This window comes from Marmota flaviventris, chromosome 2 (genome assembly GCF_047511675.1).
Source record: "Marmota flaviventris isolate mMarFla1 chromosome 2, mMarFla1.hap1, whole genome shotgun sequence".
NCBI classification, from domain to species: domain Eukaryota; kingdom Metazoa; phylum Chordata; class Mammalia; order Rodentia; family Sciuridae; genus Marmota; species Marmota flaviventris.
The window spans coordinates 177,032,173-177,053,053 of record NC_092499.1 but is presented as its reverse complement, the minus strand read 5'-3'; the positions used below and the strand labels follow the sequence as shown (position 1 = coordinate 177,053,053).

Here is a 20,881-nt window from a genome sequence, read left to right as displayed (position 1 = left end):
CCTTTCCTCAAAAAATATAATCGAAAAAAATTTTTATACCAGCTCTGTAGATGGAAAGTCAATATCACCTGCCACGGTTAGAAAATATAATGGAATGGAAATGAGTCGTGTCTAGAAAATGCAAAACTCTAGAGAAAGAAAACAGATGAGTGACCAGCAGGGTAGGAAGGAGGGGGAATTGTCAAGGGGTGCGAGGAAAGTTTGGGGGGGGGGGGTCATGGATATTGGTTTTTGTTACGATGGTGGTAAGAGATTATAAGTTTTTCAAAAATCACCCTAGTGTGTTTTTTTTTTTTTAATTTTTGTACGAGAGATTGAACCCAGGGAAGCTTTGCCCCTGAGTTGTATCCCCAGCCCTTTTTAATTTTTATTTTGAGACAGGGTCTCGCTAAGTTGTCTAGGTTCTGAGATAAGTTGCCGAGGCTGGCCTTGAACTTGCCATCCTCCTGCCTCAGCCTCCTGAGTTGCTGGGTTTACAAGCATGTGCCATTGTGCCCGGCTTGCCCTAGTATAGCCTTAAAATTAGTTAATTTTATTGCATGTACAATTCACTTTTAAAAAAGAAACAAAAATCCCACCTTAGCTCCAAGTCTGAGGCTGCCTCTCTGTTAAAATTAGCCACTTTGGGAGAGCAACTCACAGAGGAACACAGATTGGTCCCTTCTCCCTGAGGAAGCCTGGAAGGAAATACTGGGAAGAGACAACCTGGACTCCGGAGTCCTGATGTCCAGTGCGGTGGCCACCAGCCTTGTGCGGCTGCTGACAGTTAAGTCAACACAATTAAGTAAGATGTAAATCCAGTTCTTCAGTTGTACTGGCCACATCGCAAGGTCTCAAGAGCCGCACAGGCCTTGGGTACCATGTTGGAGGACACCAAGCATTCCATCCTCCCAGAAAGTTCTGGGAGAGGATTTTCCTGACGCTTCCACTTGAAACCGTCATCCCTCCCTTCCCCTGCTTCTGGAAGCGCTGGGTTTGACCCCAGCTCTGTGTCTTTCCACTCTGACTTCTTCGTGTGCGATGGATGATGACCCCAGGGCCATTTTAGCTTCGGCTTTCTGTAATTCTTTCTGAGAGCCCAGGGTGGCGGGATCCCAGGGCTTTAGACTGCAGGATTCTAAGGATTCGAAGCCCTTTGGATCAAACATTTCCAGAGGTTCAGATTCAAACCTCATTCTTTGCTCCTGGGCAGTGGAAGTCCCAGGATTTGGAGAGCTGATGAGGCCCCACTGGGGCCGTTCCTCTCTGAGGCTCAGGCCTGAGGCTCCTCCCTCAGCTGCAGGCCTGTCCCTACCCACCCCCACCCCAAGACTGTTTACCCCCTCATTCTGTGCTCAGTGGCCTCAGGTGAGCGTGTGGGATCTCTGGGGATCTGGGCAGAAAGCCCCGCAGTTGCTTTGTACAGCCCTGTGTTAGGGATTCAGCGTGTGTCCCCAAAATCATATATTGTAGCATTAACCTCCAGTGTGGTGGTGACTGAAGATGGGACCTTCATGATGGGATTGCAGCCTTAAAAGAAGAGTGGGAGGAGGCTCTGCCCCCCACCCCCACTCACCCGAGTCTGCAGCTCCTGGCTGCTGGGCACCTGCTACCCAGCCACGCACCAACCTCCCTTGCCCAGCCTTCAGATGAAACCACACAAGAGACCCTGGGAGAGTCCCAAGGGCCACCACCATCATCATTGCCCCATGGTCAGGTGGTGAGCTTGGGACTGTCCTCCCCCACTGCCCTCCTCCTCTTCCTCTTCTCCTTTTCCTCTTCTTTCTTTCGGTAGACATACTACAGTAAACAGTCTTGTTAGGTCTTTTGAGTCTGCATTAATTGCTTTGGGTCAATTTCTGAAAGCAAAGTACTGACCTCTTGATACAGCATTTAAATTTGTTCCGTCTTGTTTGGAAATATGACTGTCATCTTCCAGAAGGGGCATCTCCATCTCATGTCCACCCACCGGGTTCAAAGGGACATGTCCGGGATGAATTTTCCTTGACTCTGCTGCCTTGTTTCTTTTCTCATGGATCATCTAAAATGTGTCTTATGCTTTTAAAAATACGCTATATGTTTTCAAGGCACAAAATCCCAAAGATATAAAACCTATGTTGTAAAAGCTTTTATCCCTCCCCGTTCCCCAGTCGCCTCAAATTGCCACCAAGAATCAGCTTCTGTTGGGTCCTTCCAGAAAAGATCAGATGTGAGTTAACACTTGTACCCTTTAAATCAAATAAATCAAAACAGAACAGAACCCCGAGGTGCACGGGGTGCACGGGAGATGGGGAGCAGTCATCTGAGCTGATTCCATCTTGGTTTCAAGGGAGTGGAATGAAGAGTGCCAAGGTCAGGTTATGGAGGAGGCAGAACCCGCACTCTGAACCACAGGCCTGTCAACAGGGCGAGTGCTGCTGCTACTCATGTGCTGGGTCAGGATAAAGCCACCACAACATCTAGCATCCTGGCCTAAGTCAATAGGACATGTCACATTCCTCAGCAAACAACCTGTTATCCAAGTCAGTTAATGACAGTTGGTTACCCTTCTTATTATCTGGACTCTCTTTTCCCACGGCGATGCTTTGAATCACTCTGAATTCACAGCAGGTGTTTGTAACAACTCCTAGGACACAGGGGACATCTCTCACATGCCGTTGGCACACAAAGATGCCCAGAGTCCTAGAATCGAAGTGTGTGCCCAAATGTCGTCTCTTCCTGTGGCCTAATCTGGGGTCCTGGTGGCCACCCCTTCTGCCCTCTGTCCGCTTCACCTTCATCTGGAAGTGAACCTGGGTTTTTGTTTTGTGTTGTTTGTTGTTTGCCCAGGAAGAGACATCCTTTTGCGCAAGTGTCAGCAGGGCTTTTATCCAGACATCTCAACCATCTCCCAAGCCCTGATTTAAATTATACTCCTCGGAGAAGAATCCAGTCAACACCACTGTTGCTATTCCCATTTAGCAATAGGGAGGCTGAGATCTGCAGGGCACCTAGCGCTGTGTTTGCCAAAGTAGGATATTTTAACCTCGCTCTGTTGAATACACCGCCTACTTCACTCCACATCGGATGATGTGGGGGCAGGTGTGAGCGCGTGGGACAGCTAGCTCAGAGGATTTGGGCAGCTGAGTGGAGCTTATTTGTATGGTTTCTATAGGGAGGACCAATGCAGGGAACATGAAGCTAAGGAACAGCTCTATACCCTGGGCTGACTATGCTGCCCCTCACTTGCTTTCTTTGAAGAAGCAATTTACCTGCAGCCTTGCCCGGCCTCAGTCAATAGGATAGGTCCCATACCTTAGCAAACAACCTGCTATCTGCTGGAGAAATGCAGGCTTGAAATGCCAATAAAAACACAAGTTACCCTGAAGGGGGCACTTTTGTGACTTTTACACAGACCGGATTCCAAAATTCTGGGAAATAAGGATGATTTCCCCTAACCATAAAATCTGTTAGAATAAGTTCTAATTAGAACCCATCAGCAAGGGCCAAAGGGACCTAGAGTTGTCCTGCATCTTTACCATGTATAGTGGGGACTTGAAATCGGATGTCATCCTGTTGTCAGTCAAAAGTCAAAAAGTGGACCTGGGTGGGACTCTCGGGAATCTTCCATGGGATCCCCAATAAAACTGGAGAGCAGGAAGGGTCCACTGTCTTTCTCTCTGAGAGGACCCGCTCCTTCCCTTGAGAGTGTCCCCTTTTCCCATCACCCACCCCCCCAGTCAGGGATTGAACCCAGGGGCCCATGATCAATCACTGAGCCGCACCCCCAGCCCTTTTTATTTTTTTATTTAGAGACAGAGTCTCATTAAGTTGCTTAGAGTTTTGCTGGGTTGTTGAGCCTGGCCTTGAACTCACGTTCCCATCCCCTCTATTAAACTGTGCCTACTGCTCTCAGTGACACATCTGAAATCTTTCCAGCATGATTGCAGGAACTCGTAAGAGAGGACCTCTGTGGCTGCCTCAGCGCTGGGGCAGACTTTTGACCCGCAAGTTTCCAGTGACTATTCACATTTTTACTAACTGACCTGTTATAGGATTGGCTTCAGGAAAACCTCCACTGAACGCATCGTGCTGACTCAACTTAATGTTGTGACACAAAGGTGCAGAGTCAGAGGTCGCATCTCAGTGCAGATGCATATGATCTCACAAGGCCCAGTCCCAGGCCTGAAATGTAAGCATGGAGCTGGAAGCTGGTGTGTGGAGAGTGTTCCATGGGTGTGTCAATCCCATGGAACAAATAAATATCATGTTATTTTCTAGTTATTTATGATGTTTTTGAAATTTGTCATTTGGGAGTTTCTTTTCTCTTTAACCAAATCTTCATTTGTTACTTAAATTCCTAGTTTTAATTTTGTGTTTCTTTTCTTAAAGAAGTCCACCTATCATGGATGATTATCCATATGTTCACAGGATATTTTGGTTATGTATTTGATAGCATTTATGCTGTACATACAGCTTTGAAACAGATTTTAAATGTAATACTTCCTTACCATTTCTCCATATCATTAAATGTCGTTTAACTGCATCATTTTTAACAGCTGCATAATATGCCTCATAGGAAAGTGGGAATAATTAAAGATACTAACTCAGAGGGTTATATCATGAGCACTGACAAGAGTTAAGTCATGTAAAGCTACCGGGTATGTAAAAAACTCAATTAACTTAGCTCTTCCACAGGTCAGACTTACGTATATATAATCAATCCCCTTTTGATGGACACTGGGGTTGTTTCCATAATTTTGCTATGATGAATAACGCTGGGCAATATTAATTTTTGGTCATATCGTTTGTCGTTTCTCTGCAAATTTCGGGACAGCGGGATACACACATTTTAAAACTTGCTTATCATTGAGCAGTTAAGAAAATGGAGAGGGGAAGGGGCTTGCCAGAGGTCACTTAGCAAGCTAGTTGCTAAGTTGGGACTGGGAACTAGTCCCCGGCCCCTGACTGGACCTCTTCCAGCAGAGGAAGTCCCAGCTGGAAGAGGGGCAAGGAGAAGAAAGGGAAAGAACCCGGGGCTGTGGCAGAATCGGCGCGGCGGGAAGAAGCTGGAGCCAGATGGGCGGAGCCAGGCGGGCTGCCGGGTCGCGGCGCCGGCTTCAGGCGGCCGAAGCTAAGCGGTTGCCCGGCAACCGGGACGGCGCGGCGTTCGAACGGAAGCGAGGAACCAATCAGGAAGTCCGGGGCGAACCATTCCGGCCCCGGCGGGGGGGGGCGGGCACGCTCACTTCCCCTTCCTCCGCTCGGGCGGGGCCGTCGGGCAGCCGGGGCCACCTGCTCCGTCGGGGGCGGAGGGCTTCCTGGAGGAAGCCGCTGGGTCCCACGCGGCGCTGGGGCCTCCGCCTCCCGCCCGGTCCGAGCTGTCAGCCTCTCCAGTGCCCGCGTCGGAGGAGCCGGACACGCCTAGCGCGGGCTCCAGGTGAGCGCGCGGTGCCGCGGGTGCGAGCCTGGGTCCGAGGCCCTTCACCGAGCGCCTGCCGGGTGCGTGGTCCCCGCGCAGCCCCCGCGTCCTGAGTCACAGTGGGACGCCGAGGCTGAGGCAGAGCCCTAGGCCCTGAGGAGCCACCGGGAGTCCACGTCCTTCCGTGTCACCTCACAGCCACGTGTGGAGAGACCCCATGACAAGTGGTGGCCACTTTCTGAGCTCCTGAGGGCAGGGGCGCGGCTCCTGGAACCCCGGCTGGATCCTCGACGCCCCGGCCCCACCCCGTACCGTCCTTGGGATACCCCTTCTGACACTCGTTTTCCTTCCCCAGCGGCTGGACTCGGGGTTCGTTTGAGAACCCTTGTCCCTAGAGGGTCCCAACTCAGGGTTCATTTGAGACCCTTGTCCCTAGAGGGCCCCTCTTTGGGGATCAGACGAGGCTGACGTTTCTGGGCTAGATTCGGGGTGGGTGGGCAGCAGATTCCAAGGCTCTGCAAGTCGCTGCTGGCCTCTTGGGAGTCTGCCCCCGGTTGGTGGTAGGCGGTTTGGGGCAGTCTCTAAACCAAAGCCACTGGTCATCAGAGACTTTGGAGTTGGGATTGAGGCTTGGACCCTCCCAGGGTGGAGCATCTAATTTAGGTTTGACTCTGCTCAGCCTCCTGGGTATGCCCCTCCCCGCAGGTTGCTATTGTAGGTCTCCTTTTGTAGGTGGGGGTTGTCACAGACTTGGCCACGCAGGGGTTGGCTCTCAGTCTGTCTGGCTTTCATCTTTGAGGCTTTGACCCATAGACTTATAGGATTTGAATGTCTTGCATCTCTTCCGAAGGGAATTCTTATCCTCTCCTCTGTACACTCCCCCTGGCTTTGGGGAGAGGAACTTGGACACTCAGGAAGAAAACAAGCCACATTCATTCATTCTTTCAACAAATGCCTGTTGACTTCATATGACCTGGCCTCTTGGCACGCTTTGCTTTTCTCAGTAATATCTGCTCCACCTTCTGCCCTATATACTTTGTCTATTAGCCACTGGAATGTGATGCAGGGCAGGGGCAGGATGAGGCAAGTTAGAAACTCACTACCAGCACAAAATCTAGGGAGCCCCAAACCTTAGTAATCAAGGTAACTTGATTAACTGGCATCTGCTGACCATTTGCTGTGCGTTCTGCTGGTGGGAGGTCAAGTCAGCCTCCGTGGAGCGCAGCCCTTCCCCCATCTCTGTCACAGTTATAAGTTCATCCCCTGATTCAGCTGTCCCACTTCTAGACAATGCTATAGGTGCAGTGATGCTGCACCTGCAGTTGGTTTGTAACAGATGCATAGGACAGATGGATGCTAAGCTGCATGGCACAGGGGCTGATGGGAAATAATTGGACGCTGTTTATGTACTGATGTAGCATCAAGAACTGAGTCAAAGAGCAAGTGAAAACAATATGCACAGCGTGATACTGTATGTCTAGAAGAAGAGAAAGAATGTATGTCCCTACTCGCTTGCATGTGCCTCAGGTTTCTCTGGAAGGGTACACAACTGTCTGTCCCAGTGGTGCCTGTGAGGAGGAGGGCTGGGGACAGAGGTGGGAGGGAGTTGATTGTTTGGCTTTTTTAAACTTTATTCCATCGCTTCTCGGCCTTTTGGCTAAGATCAAGTGTAGTATCTGTTCTTAAACTTTATTCCCTTTAAAGTTTTTGAGTTTTGAAACATGTGCATTGAAAAAAATCATTAAATATTTATATTTAGTGATTAAGTATAAATAAAATTATGAGATCACTGCCCTGTGATCTGTCACTGACTTGCTATGTGACTTTAGCAAGTTTCTTCACATCTCTGGGTTGAGATAAAACACCATGATGATGAGGTCAGGCCTAGGCAGAGGGCACTCTAGGACAGGAAGTGGGCTTGGCTCTGGCTCTGTCTCACCCCCGCCTTCCCTCCTGTGTGCCAGGTCCCTCTCCAAGGTCTAGCCTGTGATTTCTCCCTCATTCAGACCCCGGTCAAGGCCCCTTTCCCCATTTTGCAACCTCAGGTGCAAACTGAGGCCCAGAATATTGAGTTGTGGAGGTGGGCACATGGGTGGCCCAGGCAGGAGCTCAGTGCCCGAGCTTCCACACCCACACCCCTCCCACAGCCGCTCATCTCTCCCTTCCTGAGGTTTGTGCAGGGTTGCTCTGGGCATGGCTGACTGCTGGGCAGGCCAGGACAGGAGCCTCAGGAAGACTCCAGAAATAGCTTGGGACCTGGCATGGCCCTGGAGGATGCCCAGCGGGTGTCTCTGACCTGGACAGCTGGGCTGAAATGGAGCTGGGCTGCCCTACTGTCTGGCCCCTGTCCATTGCCTGGAGCCTTCCTGATCCTCCTCAGGGACAGGCAAGGGCCTCCCTGTCTCTACCAAGTCTGGGCCAGAAGGAGAGAAGCAGGTGGAGGGAACGGGGAGGGGAGGGTGTAGAGTGTCATAAAAATGACAAACATCAGAAGCCACACCTCCCAGCCTTGAAAGAAGGGCGAAAATCACTAATACCTCCTGAGCACTTACTGTGTACTCGGGACTCTACAAGTATGAACGCATTTCATTCCCTCGTCTCCTTGTGGAGCTGCTGCTGATACCATTTCTGTCTTGCAGAGGGACAGTGTGAGAGGGGTTTAAAACTTGCACAAGGTCACCTAGAAGTGGAATTCGAATCTAGGAAGCCTGTGGAGTTCCAGATTGCACTATCTTGCTCTCCCCTTTGCTTGTATATAAAATTGACCACCTTAACTGCTTTTTAAGTGTGCAATTCAGTGATATTAGGTACATTCACATTTTGTTGAAAGTATCAACACCTTCCACCACCAGAACTTTTCCCAAACTGAAACTCCATGCCCAATAAACACTGACTTCCCATTTCCTACATTTAAAAAAATATATATATATTTTTAGTAATAGATGGACATAATACCTTTATTTTATTTTTATGTGGTGCTAAGGATTGAACCCAATGCCTTATGTGCGAGTGCTCTACCACTGAGCCCCAGCCCCAGCCCCAGCCCTGATTTCCTCCATTTTTAAGAATGAAAAATATTATATATATATATATATATATCTCACCACGTTTTGCTTATCCATTCCTTCATTCATTGATGGACACTTGGGTCTCTTCCACCTTTTTTTTTTTGTGGGGGTACTGGGGATTGAACTCAGGGGCACTCAACCACTAAGCCACATCCCCAGTCTTATTTTCCTAGTTTTAAAAAATTATTAATTAATTAGTTAAAATTAGTATGTATGCAGCAGAATGCATTTTGATTCATTGTACACAATTGCAGCACAACTTTTCATTTCTGTGGTTGTACATGATGTAGCATCATACCATATGTGCAGTCATACATGTACCTAGGGTAATGATGTCCATCTCATTCCACCATCTTTCCTGCCCGAATATTCCCTCTTCACCCCTCCCTCACCTTTGCCCAATCAAAGTTTCTCCACACGCCCTCCCCCCATTATGGATCAACATTCACTTATCAGGGAGAACATTCAGCCTTTGTTTTTTGGGGATTGGCTTACTTCGCTTAGCATGGTATTCTCCAACTCCACCCATTCACCTGCAAATGCCATTTTTATTCCCTTTTAATGCAGAGTAATATTCCATTGTGGGTATATATACTGCAGTTTCTTTATCCATTCATCTACTGAAGGGCATCGAGGTTGGTTCCACAGTTTAGCTATTGAGCTGCTATGAACATTGATGTGGCTGCATCACTATTGTGTGCTGATTTTGAGTCCTTTGGTATATATTGAGGAGTGGGATAGCTGGGTCAAATGGTGGTTCCATTCCAAGTTTTCCAAGGAATCTCCACACTGCTTTCCAAAGTTGTTGCACCAATTTGCAGTCCCATCAGCAATGTGTGAGTGTGCCTTTTCCCCACATCCTCACCAACACTTACTGTTGTCTGTACTCTTGATGGCTGCCATTATGAATTACTAGAGATGTTGAACATTTTCTCATATATTTGTTGATTGAATGTATATCTTTTTCTGAGAATTGTCTGTTCAGCTCCTTAGCCCATTTATTGATTGGGTGGGGTTTTTGTTTGTTTGTTTTGGTGTTAAGTTTTTTCGTTCTTTATATATCCTGGAGATTGGTGCTCTATCTGACATGCATATGGCAAAAATTTGGTCCCAAAATGTAGGCTGTCTCTTCACCTCGTTGATTGTTTCTTTTGTGGAGAAGAAACTTTTTAGTTTGAGTCCATCCCCCAGCCCTATTTTGTATTTTATTTAGAGACAGGGTCTCACTGAGCTGCTTAGCACTTCACTGTTACTGAGGCTGGCTTTGAACTTGCGATCCCCCTGTCTCAGCCTCCTGGGCCACTGGGGCCTCTTCCACCTTTTAGTGATTTAATAATGATGCTATGGGTGAGGGTGTACAGATACTCCTTTAAGTCTCTCTTTTGATTTTTTTGGGTATACACTCAGAAGCAGAATTGAGGGATGATACTATGGCAATTTTCTGTTTAATTTTTTTTTTTCTTTTTGGTACTGGGGATTGAACCCAGGGGTGCTTGACCAATGAGCCACATCCCCAGCTCTTTTTATATTTTATTTAGAGACAGGGTCTCCCTAAGTTACTTAGGGCCTTGCTGAGGTTGGCTTTGAACTCAGTCCTCCTGCCTTGGCCTCCCAAGCAGCTGGGATTACAGAGCGCGACACTGCGCATGGCTGTTAATTTTTTTTTTTTTTTGAGGAACTGCATACTGGTTTTCCCAGCACTGTACCATTTTAGATCCCCAACACCAGTGTGCAAGGGTCTAATTTCTCCAAGTCCTCATCTACCCTTGCTATTGTCTGTTGGTATATTTTTGGATAATGTCCTGTCCTAATGGCTGTAAGGTGGTGTCTCCTGGCTTCCATTTGCATTTCCCTAGTGATAGGTGCTTTGAGCATCTTGTCTTGTACTCCTGGCTGCTTGTGTGTCTGTGGAGGGTGTCTGGTCAAAGCACTCCCGGTCTTACTGTTCCCGTGCTGCTCTTTGACTTACCGTCTCTGCAGCTCTGCTCGCAGTTCTGGGCTGATGGAGGCCTCGCCCAGGAGCTGAGCCCTGGAGGACAGTGAGCACAGCTCACACTTTGGTGACGGTTGCCACACACAGGCCTCGTGTTGGGTGGGAGTCACTGTTGGACCCTGGGTGACCGTGGGACGGCGAGGAACTTACTGAGGTCTCAGCTAGTTGCTGATGGGGCTGGGACTGGAGCCCGAGCAAGTTGGTTCTGGAGTCCCTGCAGCACCCGACAGAGGGGACAGGGCTGGGCGGGTGGGGCGCTGCCCGCAGCAGAGGGTTTTGGTTGGGTTGGTGTCCGTGGAGGAAGAACGGGGCTTGACCAGCAGTGGCCAGGGTCCCCCTGCAGTGGAGGAGACCTGGGGCCAGGGGGGCAGGTCTGGGAAGGCCAGCCGCAAGGTGGGGTGGGAGGGGCTGGTGGCGAGGGGCCTGGTCGCTTTGTTCCCTCCCACAGGTAATTATTAATTATAAAGGGAAACTCGGAACGTTGCAGGGGAAACTTGGCAGGCATTTCCTCGCCCAGTTAATCAGTCATCGCTGAGGACAAACTGCTGTTAGACGCTCCTGACAGGTGCACCGAGGTCACAAGAGCACTTCCGTGTCATTCCTGACCGCCTTTTGGTTTATTCCCGTCTTCATTTTTAACTGAGGTGCGACTGACAAGCAGAGAAGCTGTGTGCATTTAATGTGCTCATCTTGATGGTGGCCCCGCTCCCAGTTCAGCCCCTTGGCTGAACGTCACTCTGTTTCCTCTTGTGTTTGGTCTCCAGAGGGAGAAAATATGGAAGGGTGTGGCGGAGCCCAGTGGGAGCGACACATAAATGAACATCTAAAGTGACCGGGTGTGTGATTGCTTGGAAGGGAAGAAAAGTATGAGTGCACTGGTGGAAGCTGCTTGGGGTCAACATGGAGGCCTCTTTGAGAAGCTGGCGTTTGAAGTGAGATCTGAGGTGATGGAGTGAGAGATTGCAGGCAGGGAGCAAGTGGTGCAAAGGCCCTGAGGCAGGAAAGAACTCGGCACCTTCGGGGCCAGCAGGGCGGGCTCCGTGGCTGGAGTGGGAAAGAGGCTGGCGATAAGGTGGGAGCGGTAAGCAAGTTCTCGGTCCTGGGGGGCCGGAGAGCTCCACTCCTTGACCACAGAAAGGTTTCAGCCCAGCAGTGACGAGGTCTGGCTTGTTGGGAAAACCTTGCCATTATTTTCCCCATTTTACAACTAAGGAAATTGAGGCCTGGAACTATAGCTTGGATGTGCTTTTGAAGGTGGCCATCCTTCTGGGACCCAGACAAAGAGGCTGTGGATTCTTTAGGGGTTCCCTGGGGGATACATCTGATGAGTGGCCAAAGCCCAAGGTTGCAAACTCTTCTTCCTCCCCCGGACCCCCCAACCCAAGCCTGGGCTCAAATCCTGGCTCTGCTCTTTGCCTGCTGTGTGACCTTGAACAGGTGGCCTCACTTCTCTGTGCCTCAGTTTTCTTATCTGCAAAACAGGCATAATGGTAGTACCTGCCTCAGAAGAGTGTGAGAATGAGTGTGAGTGGGTGTGAGAATGAGGTAAGTGAACACGTGTTGGAGTCTAGAACAGTGCCTGGAGCAGGGGCCACGGGGAGGAGGCTGGCTCTTCCCTGTGTCGTGGGAATCGTCTGTTGCTCTGTGTCCTACTACCAGTGCCTCAGGAGGTTCCTCTCCCTGTCACCTGCTGCTGCCTCAGTGGGGGACCAAGCAGGGAGCCTGTGCGCCATTATTGGGGGCAATGATCTTATACCCAGTCTCCTAAAATTGGAGACTGGAGCAAAGCTGACTTCCTGCCTCCTAGTGCCCCCACTCAGTTCTGGCCCAGCCTCACCCAGACACAGAAATGAAACCGACTCCTTTGGCCTTCCCCCCTCTGGGGCCTGCGGACACCTCTTTCCCTGGGCCTCGGGATCCCAGTGGAAAACAGCCTAATCTAGCACCCACCTGGGTGGCACAGGGGGCTCAAGGAGGCTGAGGGGACACAGCCATCGCCCTCTCAGGGGTTCCTTTGTGGGCAGTGCCCCAGCCTCTTCTGTAAAATAGAGTCACAGAGTGCCTGCCTCCGGGAGGCCTGGAGGTTTGAGTACCTGCAGTGCCTGGCCTTGAACTCCAGGACCGTCACTATTATGGCTCTGCCCATGTCTCCTGTTTTGACAAAGCCGCTGTGGGCATCCCCCGGCCCTTGGAGCTCACACTGGCCTGCCCCTCAATGTCCGAGTCTCCTCGTTCATAGACTAGAGGGGGCAGCAACCCCCCAGAGCTGCCGGGGAGAAGGAGTTGATCTGGGGGGAAGTGCCCAGGTTGGTCGGTCTGGGGGACTGGGCGGAGGCTGGGCCAGTCCCAGCCTCAGTTTTCCATTCCTGCGTCCACTGGGGATAACAGTGGAGCTGACCTCATCGCGTCCCATCCCGGGAGGGAGAGTCAAGTGGGTTAATTAACCCAGGAAAGCCACTTTCGCAGCCCTGCACAGGGACAGGACGCAGGGTGGCTGAGACTGAGGGAGGGGCGCGGTTTGCCACCCCTAAGCTCCGTGCTTCCTGACAGTGTCCTCGAAGGGGCTTGAATGTCGTCCCACGTGCTGTGGGCTGTCCCGAGGAGGAGCTCCCTGCCGTCCGGGCACCCAGCCAGCTGTCAGTGCGCTGGGGCTCGGCTCCAGCCCCTGCCTGGCTTACTTCCCCCTTTTGGGTAATACCCGGGCTGGCGGGTTCACCTGCCCGCAGCCGCCGGAAGTTGCGCAAAGGCGGGTAACCTGAGCCCCAGGTGGGCCGGCGAGGAGCTCGGGCCGGGCGCAGCCAGGTAGGTGCTGGCGGGGGTGGGAGAGGGTCCTCTGGCCCTGGTGGGGGCAACCCCGGTGCTCTTCCCTCCCCCAGTGGCAGGGACCTCGAGGGCAGGTGCTCCCCTTTCAGACTTAACGCGGTCGCAGGAATCGTGTTGTCAGTCCCCTCATGTGAGATAAAGATCGACCCAGGTTCAGAGAGGGCAGCCGGTATTGGGTGTCACACAGCATGCCGCTTTGCTAGAGGACTTCACTGCTAGAGGATTTCCCAGAAGTGAGGGGGAGCAGCTGCCAAACCTGGAACCCCGGTTCCCCCACCCATTCCATGGCCTCCTGGGGATAACACAGGCTGGGGAAGGAGAAGGGGCTGGGGAGGGTGGGCCAGGTGGCCTGCGAGGCCCAGGGAGGAGAAGGGTTTGTTGGGTTTTGTGGGCAGCATTTGAAAAATCCACGGGTGGGGCCTTGGGTGGTGGGAGGAGGCCATAGGGAGGACATAGAGTTCCACCTGGTGATTGGGGCCAAGGCTTCTCCTCACAGGGGTTACCGTGACATGGGACTGTGCAGGTCTGCCCACCGATTAACCTCTGTTTTGTGCGCCTCTGTTCATGACAGGGGCTTAGACGCCCTTGTGGAGCAGGCTTCTGAGGGACTGGTGTCTGATGTTCAGAGTCGTAACACAGGACAGCAAGTGGAGGGCCACCCTTTCCCCAGGTGCTGCACACCTTCTTGACCTGTCATCTCTTTTGCTTAAAGCGACCTAACTCCCCAGGGAGGTCTATTTTTAGCTGCAGTTCACAGATAAGGAAACCTGGTGTGTTGGAGGCCGGTGTCTTGCCCGAAGCCAACTCAGGACAAGCACCAAGTGGGTGGGTGAGCAGCGGCCCTGGACCAGTGCTCCAAAGCTGGGCTTGGTGACTTGCTCAGCTGGAGGGGACCCTGGGGTCCGCAGGTTCGGTCAGAGGAAGTGGGTGTCAGAGTGGAGCTCCAGAGGGGCTTCTGACCTGGCCCTGCTCATCTGACCTCCTTCTTCCCCGCTTCCCCGTTGGTGCTTGGGAGGGATCCGCCTCTGCCACCAACGGGTTTGACTGGTTTGGGTGGCAGCAGCCCCATGGGGAGTGGGGGGGCGGGGCAGAGTCTGGCCACCTCAACACAGCTGGGAGGGCCGCTCCTCCCTCAGACCTTCCTGGGGTTCCGTCCTGAGTGGGGCTGGCCTTCCCTTCCCACCTGCCCATCCCTTCTCCCTCCGGGGCAGCGCTGGCTGTGGGGCCACCCGGGCCCAAGGTCGTACTCTCAACACTGCTGCTGAGCTCTCAAGCTGGAGACTGGGGTGAGGGGGAGCAGATATGTTTGCAGCTATGTTTTGTGTGTCCAGAATGTGCGGTGTTTTAAAATTCAGTATTACTGGAGATGCAGAGTTAAGAAAGTAGACTTTGCATGCACTTGTGCCTTGCCTGCCTGCTGAGGGCTTGGGGTGTGCTTCATCTCCGTCTGCGTTCACACCTGGCTCCCGTGTACCTTTTGATTCAATGAATACTCGCATGGGCTTCGAGCCGTACCTGAAGGTGAGCCTCCCGGTGCAGGGACCACTGGCCATGTGCAGCTCTTAAGAACTTGAAATGATGCTAATGTGATTCGGGAGTTGAATTTAAGTTTTTATTTAATTTGAATTTTTAGATAACATTGAATAGACCCATGGGGCTAATGGCTACTTGATTGGACACGGGTCTAGATGGCCTGAACTGCAGGTCCCTTTGGGGAGTTAGACTAAATACCTACCCTGTGTTTTGCAGATGAAAAGTTTTGGGACTTAGTAGGTGGGTTTTCTTCTACTCCATCTCCAAGGGCCCTGGAAGTATAGGGGGGAGTGGTGAACCTTGGGCCCTGGGTCTTCCTTGGAAACGGGGACAGGGCTGGCTTATCCCTGGGACATGAGGCCCCTCATGTATGTACGAGTGGCTGTGTGGATACCTGTGCACTCAGGTGTGGGTCCTCTAGCCTGAGAGTGCCTGCCCTTCCAGCACCTGCTGGCAGATCAAGGGTCTGCTGGGTCCCCTGTACAGGGCTGTGTGACCTTGGAGCAGCATTACTCAGGGTTGACAAGATCATATCAGCTGGAGTCCCACACTGGAGGCTGACTGGTTCTGAACTCCTCTGGGGTAGGGGTGGGGATTTTCTGCTCCTCCCCTACAGCTCAGCTCCCACGCCTGGGGCATGGCATGTCTAGGCAGGTGAATGGCACAGAATAGCTTCCTGCCCGGGAGGGTGAGGGGTGGAGGTGGTACCAGGCTCCTGTGGGCAGTCCAGGTGCAGAGGGACTAGAGCCCTTTCTCTTGGTCACTTAATCTCAACACCCTTGTCACCAGCACCTCCCTGCTTGGAGACAAGGCAGAGCCTGGATTAGTTTAAGCAAGTTGGTTGCCTCCCTGAACTTCAGTTTCCCCATCCACAAAATGGGGCCATTGACTGGACGCTGAGGTTCCGCCTGCTGGTGCCCGTCACAGAGCCTGGAGCCTGCTTTGCTCCCTTGAAGGTGTGCCTGGCCCTGTCTGTCTTCTCTTAACACCTTTTTTCTCTCTGCCAGGGCTGGTGCGGACCCCGGCCACAAGGAGGTGATATGGGTGGGGCAATGGGCCTTCAGCTGTTGCTCGCTGCCTGATGATTGGCTCCCGGCGGGGCGGGGCGGGGCCTTCAGCTTATAATAAGACGGGCGTCTCATCCTCGCGCAGCCGGGGTGAGCCTTTGTCTGAGCGAGCTCTGCCCCTTCTCTTTCCTTCCCCTAGCCATTGCCGGCGTCCAGCTGCCAACTCTGTGCCGGGGATCCCTGTCTCCTCCTTTCTCTGGTCCGCCCCGACGCGTGCCCTCGGGGGATGTAGCGGCCATGCCCGTGGACACGCTGAGCCCCGCGGCCGCCGCCGCCCCCTCCTTACCTTTTCGCCTGCGGACCAAGGTTCCCGGCTACCTCCTGCGGAGGCCAGCGGACGGCGGAGCGCGGAAACCCAGTGCCGTGGAGCGCCTGGAGGCCGACAAGGCCAAGTACGTCAAGAGCCTGCATGTAGCGAACACCCGCCAGGAACCGGTGCAGCCTTTGCTGTCCAAACAGCCGCTCTTCAGCCCCGGGACTCGCCGCACGGTGCTCACGCCTAGCCGCCGCGCCCTGCCCGGCCCTGGTCGCCGGCCCCAGCTGGACCTGGACATCCTTAGCAGTCTCATCAATTTGTGTGACAGTCCTGTGTTACCTGCCGAGGTCAGCCGTACCCCCGGACGGGCAGAGGGAGCCTTCCAGCACCCCCCAGCCACACCTCCGCGCCCACCACCCAGCACTGCCGCGGTCCGCCGAGTGGACGTTCGCCCGCTGCCTGCCTCACCCGCCCGGCCTTGCCCATCACCTGGCACCACCGCCGCCTCCAGCCCAGGCCGGCCACCGGGTTTGCAACGCTCCAAGTCGGACTTGAGTGAGCGCTTCTCCAGGGCAGCTGCCGACCTTGAGCGCTTTTTTAACTTCTGTGGTCTGGATCCAGAGGAGGCACGGGGGTTGGGGGTGGCCCACCTGGCACGGGCCAGCTCGGACATCGTGTCCCTGGCGGGGCCCAGTGCTGGGCCGGGCAGCTCTGAGGGGGGCTGTTCACACCGCAGCTCTGCCACTGTAGAGGAGCGGACCCAGGAGCGGGTCCCCTATGGCGTGTCAGTGGTAGAACGCAATGCCCGCGTGATCAAGTGGCTCTATGGGTTGCGGCAGGCACGGGAGACCCCAGCAGCCGAGGGCTAGCCCTCTAGGACTCGAAATTCACCACAGGACAGATCTTGGAGAGGCATTTGGCCCTTGACCTCTCCTGCATCCTCGCCTGGGTCTCTGGACAGACCAGAGGCAGCTCCCTTGTTTGAACTTGGTGTAGAGGCAGAAGCTTCCACCTAGACCAGTATCCTCTGGCAAGGACTGATCCTGGAGAGGGTTGCTCTTGGCCTTGGACCCTCCTCCCTTCATACAAGGGTTCTGACATGGGCAAAAACCCTTGCTTGGTTCCTGTGCTGGGGCTGGCATCTGGCCATTTAGCCCTCCCCATTGGGAGTGGGGGACCGAGGGATGTGCCAAGCCTGTCTACCTAGTGACTCTGTTTCCTCCTTCCTTCCTTGTTTTCTGTCCCTTGTTGACTTCCTCTTCCTTACCCAGTGGGCCCTGGCTTCCTGGGAACTCACCCTGGGGTGGGGGGTGGCCGGGAGGAAGGGGCCTATCTGCTGCTCTTCCTGCTCTTTGGCAGCTGGCCGAGATGGGTAGGCTGCAGGGGCCGGTTGGGGTCTGCACTGCTCTGACTTCCCTCCCTTTGGTTAATAAATGCTTGTTTCTCCAGGCTGGGCCTTCAGACTCTTCTGTGTTCACAGGGGGAAGGCGGAGGAAGCTTCAGAGTAGAGGAGGTCAGTGGCTGGCTTGAGCTTGCCCCAGGGAGGGTCCTCAGAACGCTTTATTCATAGAGGAGGAGACAGATCCAGCCAATGAGAGAGGACAGAGCTGGGACAGGACCACGGCCTTCCCCTGCACCAGGAAGTGGGCCGGTGGTAGAAGGTCTGGCAGTCATGCCGGCACCCTCCCAGCCTTGAATGTCCCCCCATCCCCACCCTGCCTAGTTCCCAAGGGGGCAGGACTCTCAGAGAGGGCAAGCACTGGATTCAGGGTCACACGGACCACAGAGTGTGATGGGAAGTTGGAGTACTAGGAGGAAGAGGTACTTGAGGTGGACAGCATAGCATGGGTGGCCTTACCTCTAACTCTGGGTGATTCTGGATATACCAGTCCTCCTCCTGGGCCTCAGAGGGGGAGCCAGGGGGGACAGACCCTAGTTGGGACTGTGTTGTATTCTTGTATCCTGGGCCCTTCATGCTGTATCCTAATACTTGGGGGCCGGGCGGGAGGAGCCAGCCCTGGGCTGTGAGGTCCCAGCCCCTCCTAATCTCCTTTCAGGTTAGCTACCTGCCAGGAAACCACTCTTGCCTGGTGGACTGGCTAGGGCCAGGCACACGGAGAGTGACATCCTGGGGGGGCCAGCCTGCCCCATGGTGGGAGTCGGGGGGCTGGGCAGTATTTCCTCCTGCACAAGCTGCCTGGGCTGCTGCACTCAGGAACAGGAAGCGCTAATGGGGGCTCTGGTGACAGGTTTGATGTAGGTTTTATTTTAAGCATAAAGAGGAGATTTCCGCTGGGCTGTTGACAGATATCCAGATCAGCCCAGCTGTCTGTCCGCCCTGGCCACAACCCGGCCCCTGTTACCTGGGTCGTGCTGCGTGGTTTGGGAAAGAAGGGGTGATCGGGTAATAGAAGATGATGGTGTTTGAGCTCACGAGAGTGGGGACTGAGGCATGAGGAGGACTGTGACCTGCCACAGGTGCCCCACAAGGTGGACAGGGCAGGAACTGGGCCCCTGGATCCCCATGCAAAAAGAGAGATGGGACCAGTGAGACCAGGCCACAAAGGTGGCTCTCCTTGAGGAGTGAGAGACCAGCCCATCAGGAGCCCTGCTGACCAGCTGTCATCGCCCCTTGCTACCCCAGAAGGCGGTGGGCTTGCTGCCTGTCACATATGAAGGACTGGGGAGGGGCCCCTGGCTCCTGAGGGTGTCAGGTGCTGGGCTCATCCTCTCACTGAATTCTCAGGGTGGCCTTTGGAGAGTCGCGTGTATCACCTCAGAGCAGGAGGTTGAACTCAGGGAAGGGTGATGACTTGTGGGCTGTCACAGAGCGGGCCTGCAGGACATCCCGGGCATGCCATGGTCACAGTGGCATCCTGGGTCCCTGATTCTCCAGTACACTCCTCCTCTCCCTTCCCCATCCGGGCAGTGTGTCCTTCTTGTTATTACTGAGCCCCTCCCAGGTGCCCAGAGGGCACGGAACAGCCAAGCGGGAACAGGTGTGGCAGGCGCATCCTGTACCATAAAGTGGGTGTGTTCGGGGTCTTCTCCCTGGGAACAGGACTGCTCGTGGGAACTGGGCCCAGGGATGAGCGAGAGGGCATCAATCTGTTGGCCAGAGAGCTGGGGGGTGGGGTGGGGGGGCGTTGGGGAAGGGGCAGAGGCGTCAGTCAGCCTTGATTTCTGTAACAGGTGCTGCCTGGCCCTGGGAGGGCCCCCCTCCTCCAGGCTTCTGGGGCCTGCAGAGGGAGCAGGTTGGGGGCTCCCCCTCCCGCCCTCTGCCGGCTTTGGGAAACAGCCCCTCTATTGTTCCGGCTCCAGTTGGAGGGTGGGCCGCTGCTTTCACGCCTGTGAGGGCCAGCAGCTGCTGCCTGGTCTTCGGGGGCTGCCCAGCCTCCAAGGCAGCACTCCCCTGGGCCCCCCTGGCCCCAGCTGCCTAGCCCCTAATTAGGCAGAGACGAGATTTGCTCCCTGATCTATTTCCCACCAGCTAATTATATCTATCCCTGTGGGACTGGGAGACCAGAAACCTGGCTGCTCTCTTGTGTCCTAGAGGTGATCGCCTGGGGAAGCCCCTGCCCCACTGGACCTCAGTGAGTCTTTTGGCCCAGAGTGGCCTCTGCTGCAGGAGCTGTTGCTGATGAAATGGTCTGCTTGTGCCACTGAGGTTTTCAGGAGGACAGGGAGATCACCCCTGTCCTGCCTGACAGCCTGGGCCCAGGGCAGCAGACGGGGTGAGGTCCTTGAACGCCAGGGTTTCAGGGTAGGATAGGGTCCAGGAGAGGCGTGGTGACCCACAGGCACACACATGGGAAGGCTAGAGGTGTGTGGGTCCATCTGGACCTGAGACAGAATGCCCTGTCCAGGATTTTAAAAATGCAATATTATTTTTCAAATAATACCCTCATATGTTTCCTCCACCGTTTTCTGCCTTCCTTCCTTCTTTTTTTTTTTTGGTACCAGGGATTGAACTCAGGGGCACTCAACCACTGAGCCACATCCCCAGCCTTATTCTGTATTTTTTTTAGAGACAGGGTCTCACTGAGTTGCTTAGTGCCTCAGTTGCTGAGTCTGGCTTTGAACTTGTGATCCTCCTGCCTCAGCCTCCCAAGCTGCTGGGATGAAAGGCGTGGGCCACCACCATGCCCAGCTCCCCCAGCATTTTATTAAGGAAAAAATTCAAACATAAAGTTGAAAGAAATATACACTGAACACTCATATACCCACCTGCTGGTGCACAATTGTTAACATTTTGCTGTCCCTCTCTATCAATAATCCACCCATCTAGCCATCCTTCTACCCTTCCATTAATACCACTTTTTCTTTTTTTAAAGCTTTTCAAAGTTGCAAGCAGTGGGTTTCACTCCAGGCACTTGAGCATGGGTATCGTTAGCTAGAGTTCAATATTGGCTCCTGTTCCCTTTTTTTTTTTTCTTCCTGGAGTTAAAATTTACATACAGCGAAATGCACAGCTCTTCAATGTATCGCTTGCTGAGTTCAGACAAGTGCATGCTGTACTCCAAACCCCAGTCGGGATATGAAACATCATCACCATGGGAAGTTCCCTGGTGTCCTTCTCTTGCCAATTCCTGCCTCTGCCTCACGGATATCTCTATATATCTATGTAAACTCAATAGCATGAGCCTGGCACTGTGGTGCACACCGATAATCCCAGTGATTTAGGAGGCCGAGGCAGGAGGATCCCAAGTTCAAGACCAGCCTCAGAAGTTTAGCAAGGCCCTGAGCAACTTAGACCCTGTC

General features: G+C 53.4%; 1 protein-coding gene and 1 pseudogene across 1 annotated transcript; both read left to right on the top strand.

Moving 5' to 3' along the window:
* Positions 1 to 5,231: 5,231 nt before the first annotated feature.
* On the top strand, positions 5,232 to 17,569 carry Fam110a (family with sequence similarity 110 member A). Its single transcript, XM_027945286.2, has 2 exons — positions 5,232 to 5,398; positions 16,004 to 17,569. Exon 2 carries the CDS (start codon positions 16,102 to 16,104, stop codon positions 16,987 to 16,989), a length of 888 nt encoding a protein of 295 aa, XP_027801087.1. The 5' UTR covers positions 5,232 to 5,398; positions 16,004 to 16,101; the 3' UTR covers positions 16,990 to 17,569.
* Positions 7,018 to 7,197, top strand: LOC114100604 (U2 spliceosomal RNA; annotated as a pseudogene).
* Positions 17,570 to 20,881: the final 3,312 nt, after the last annotated feature.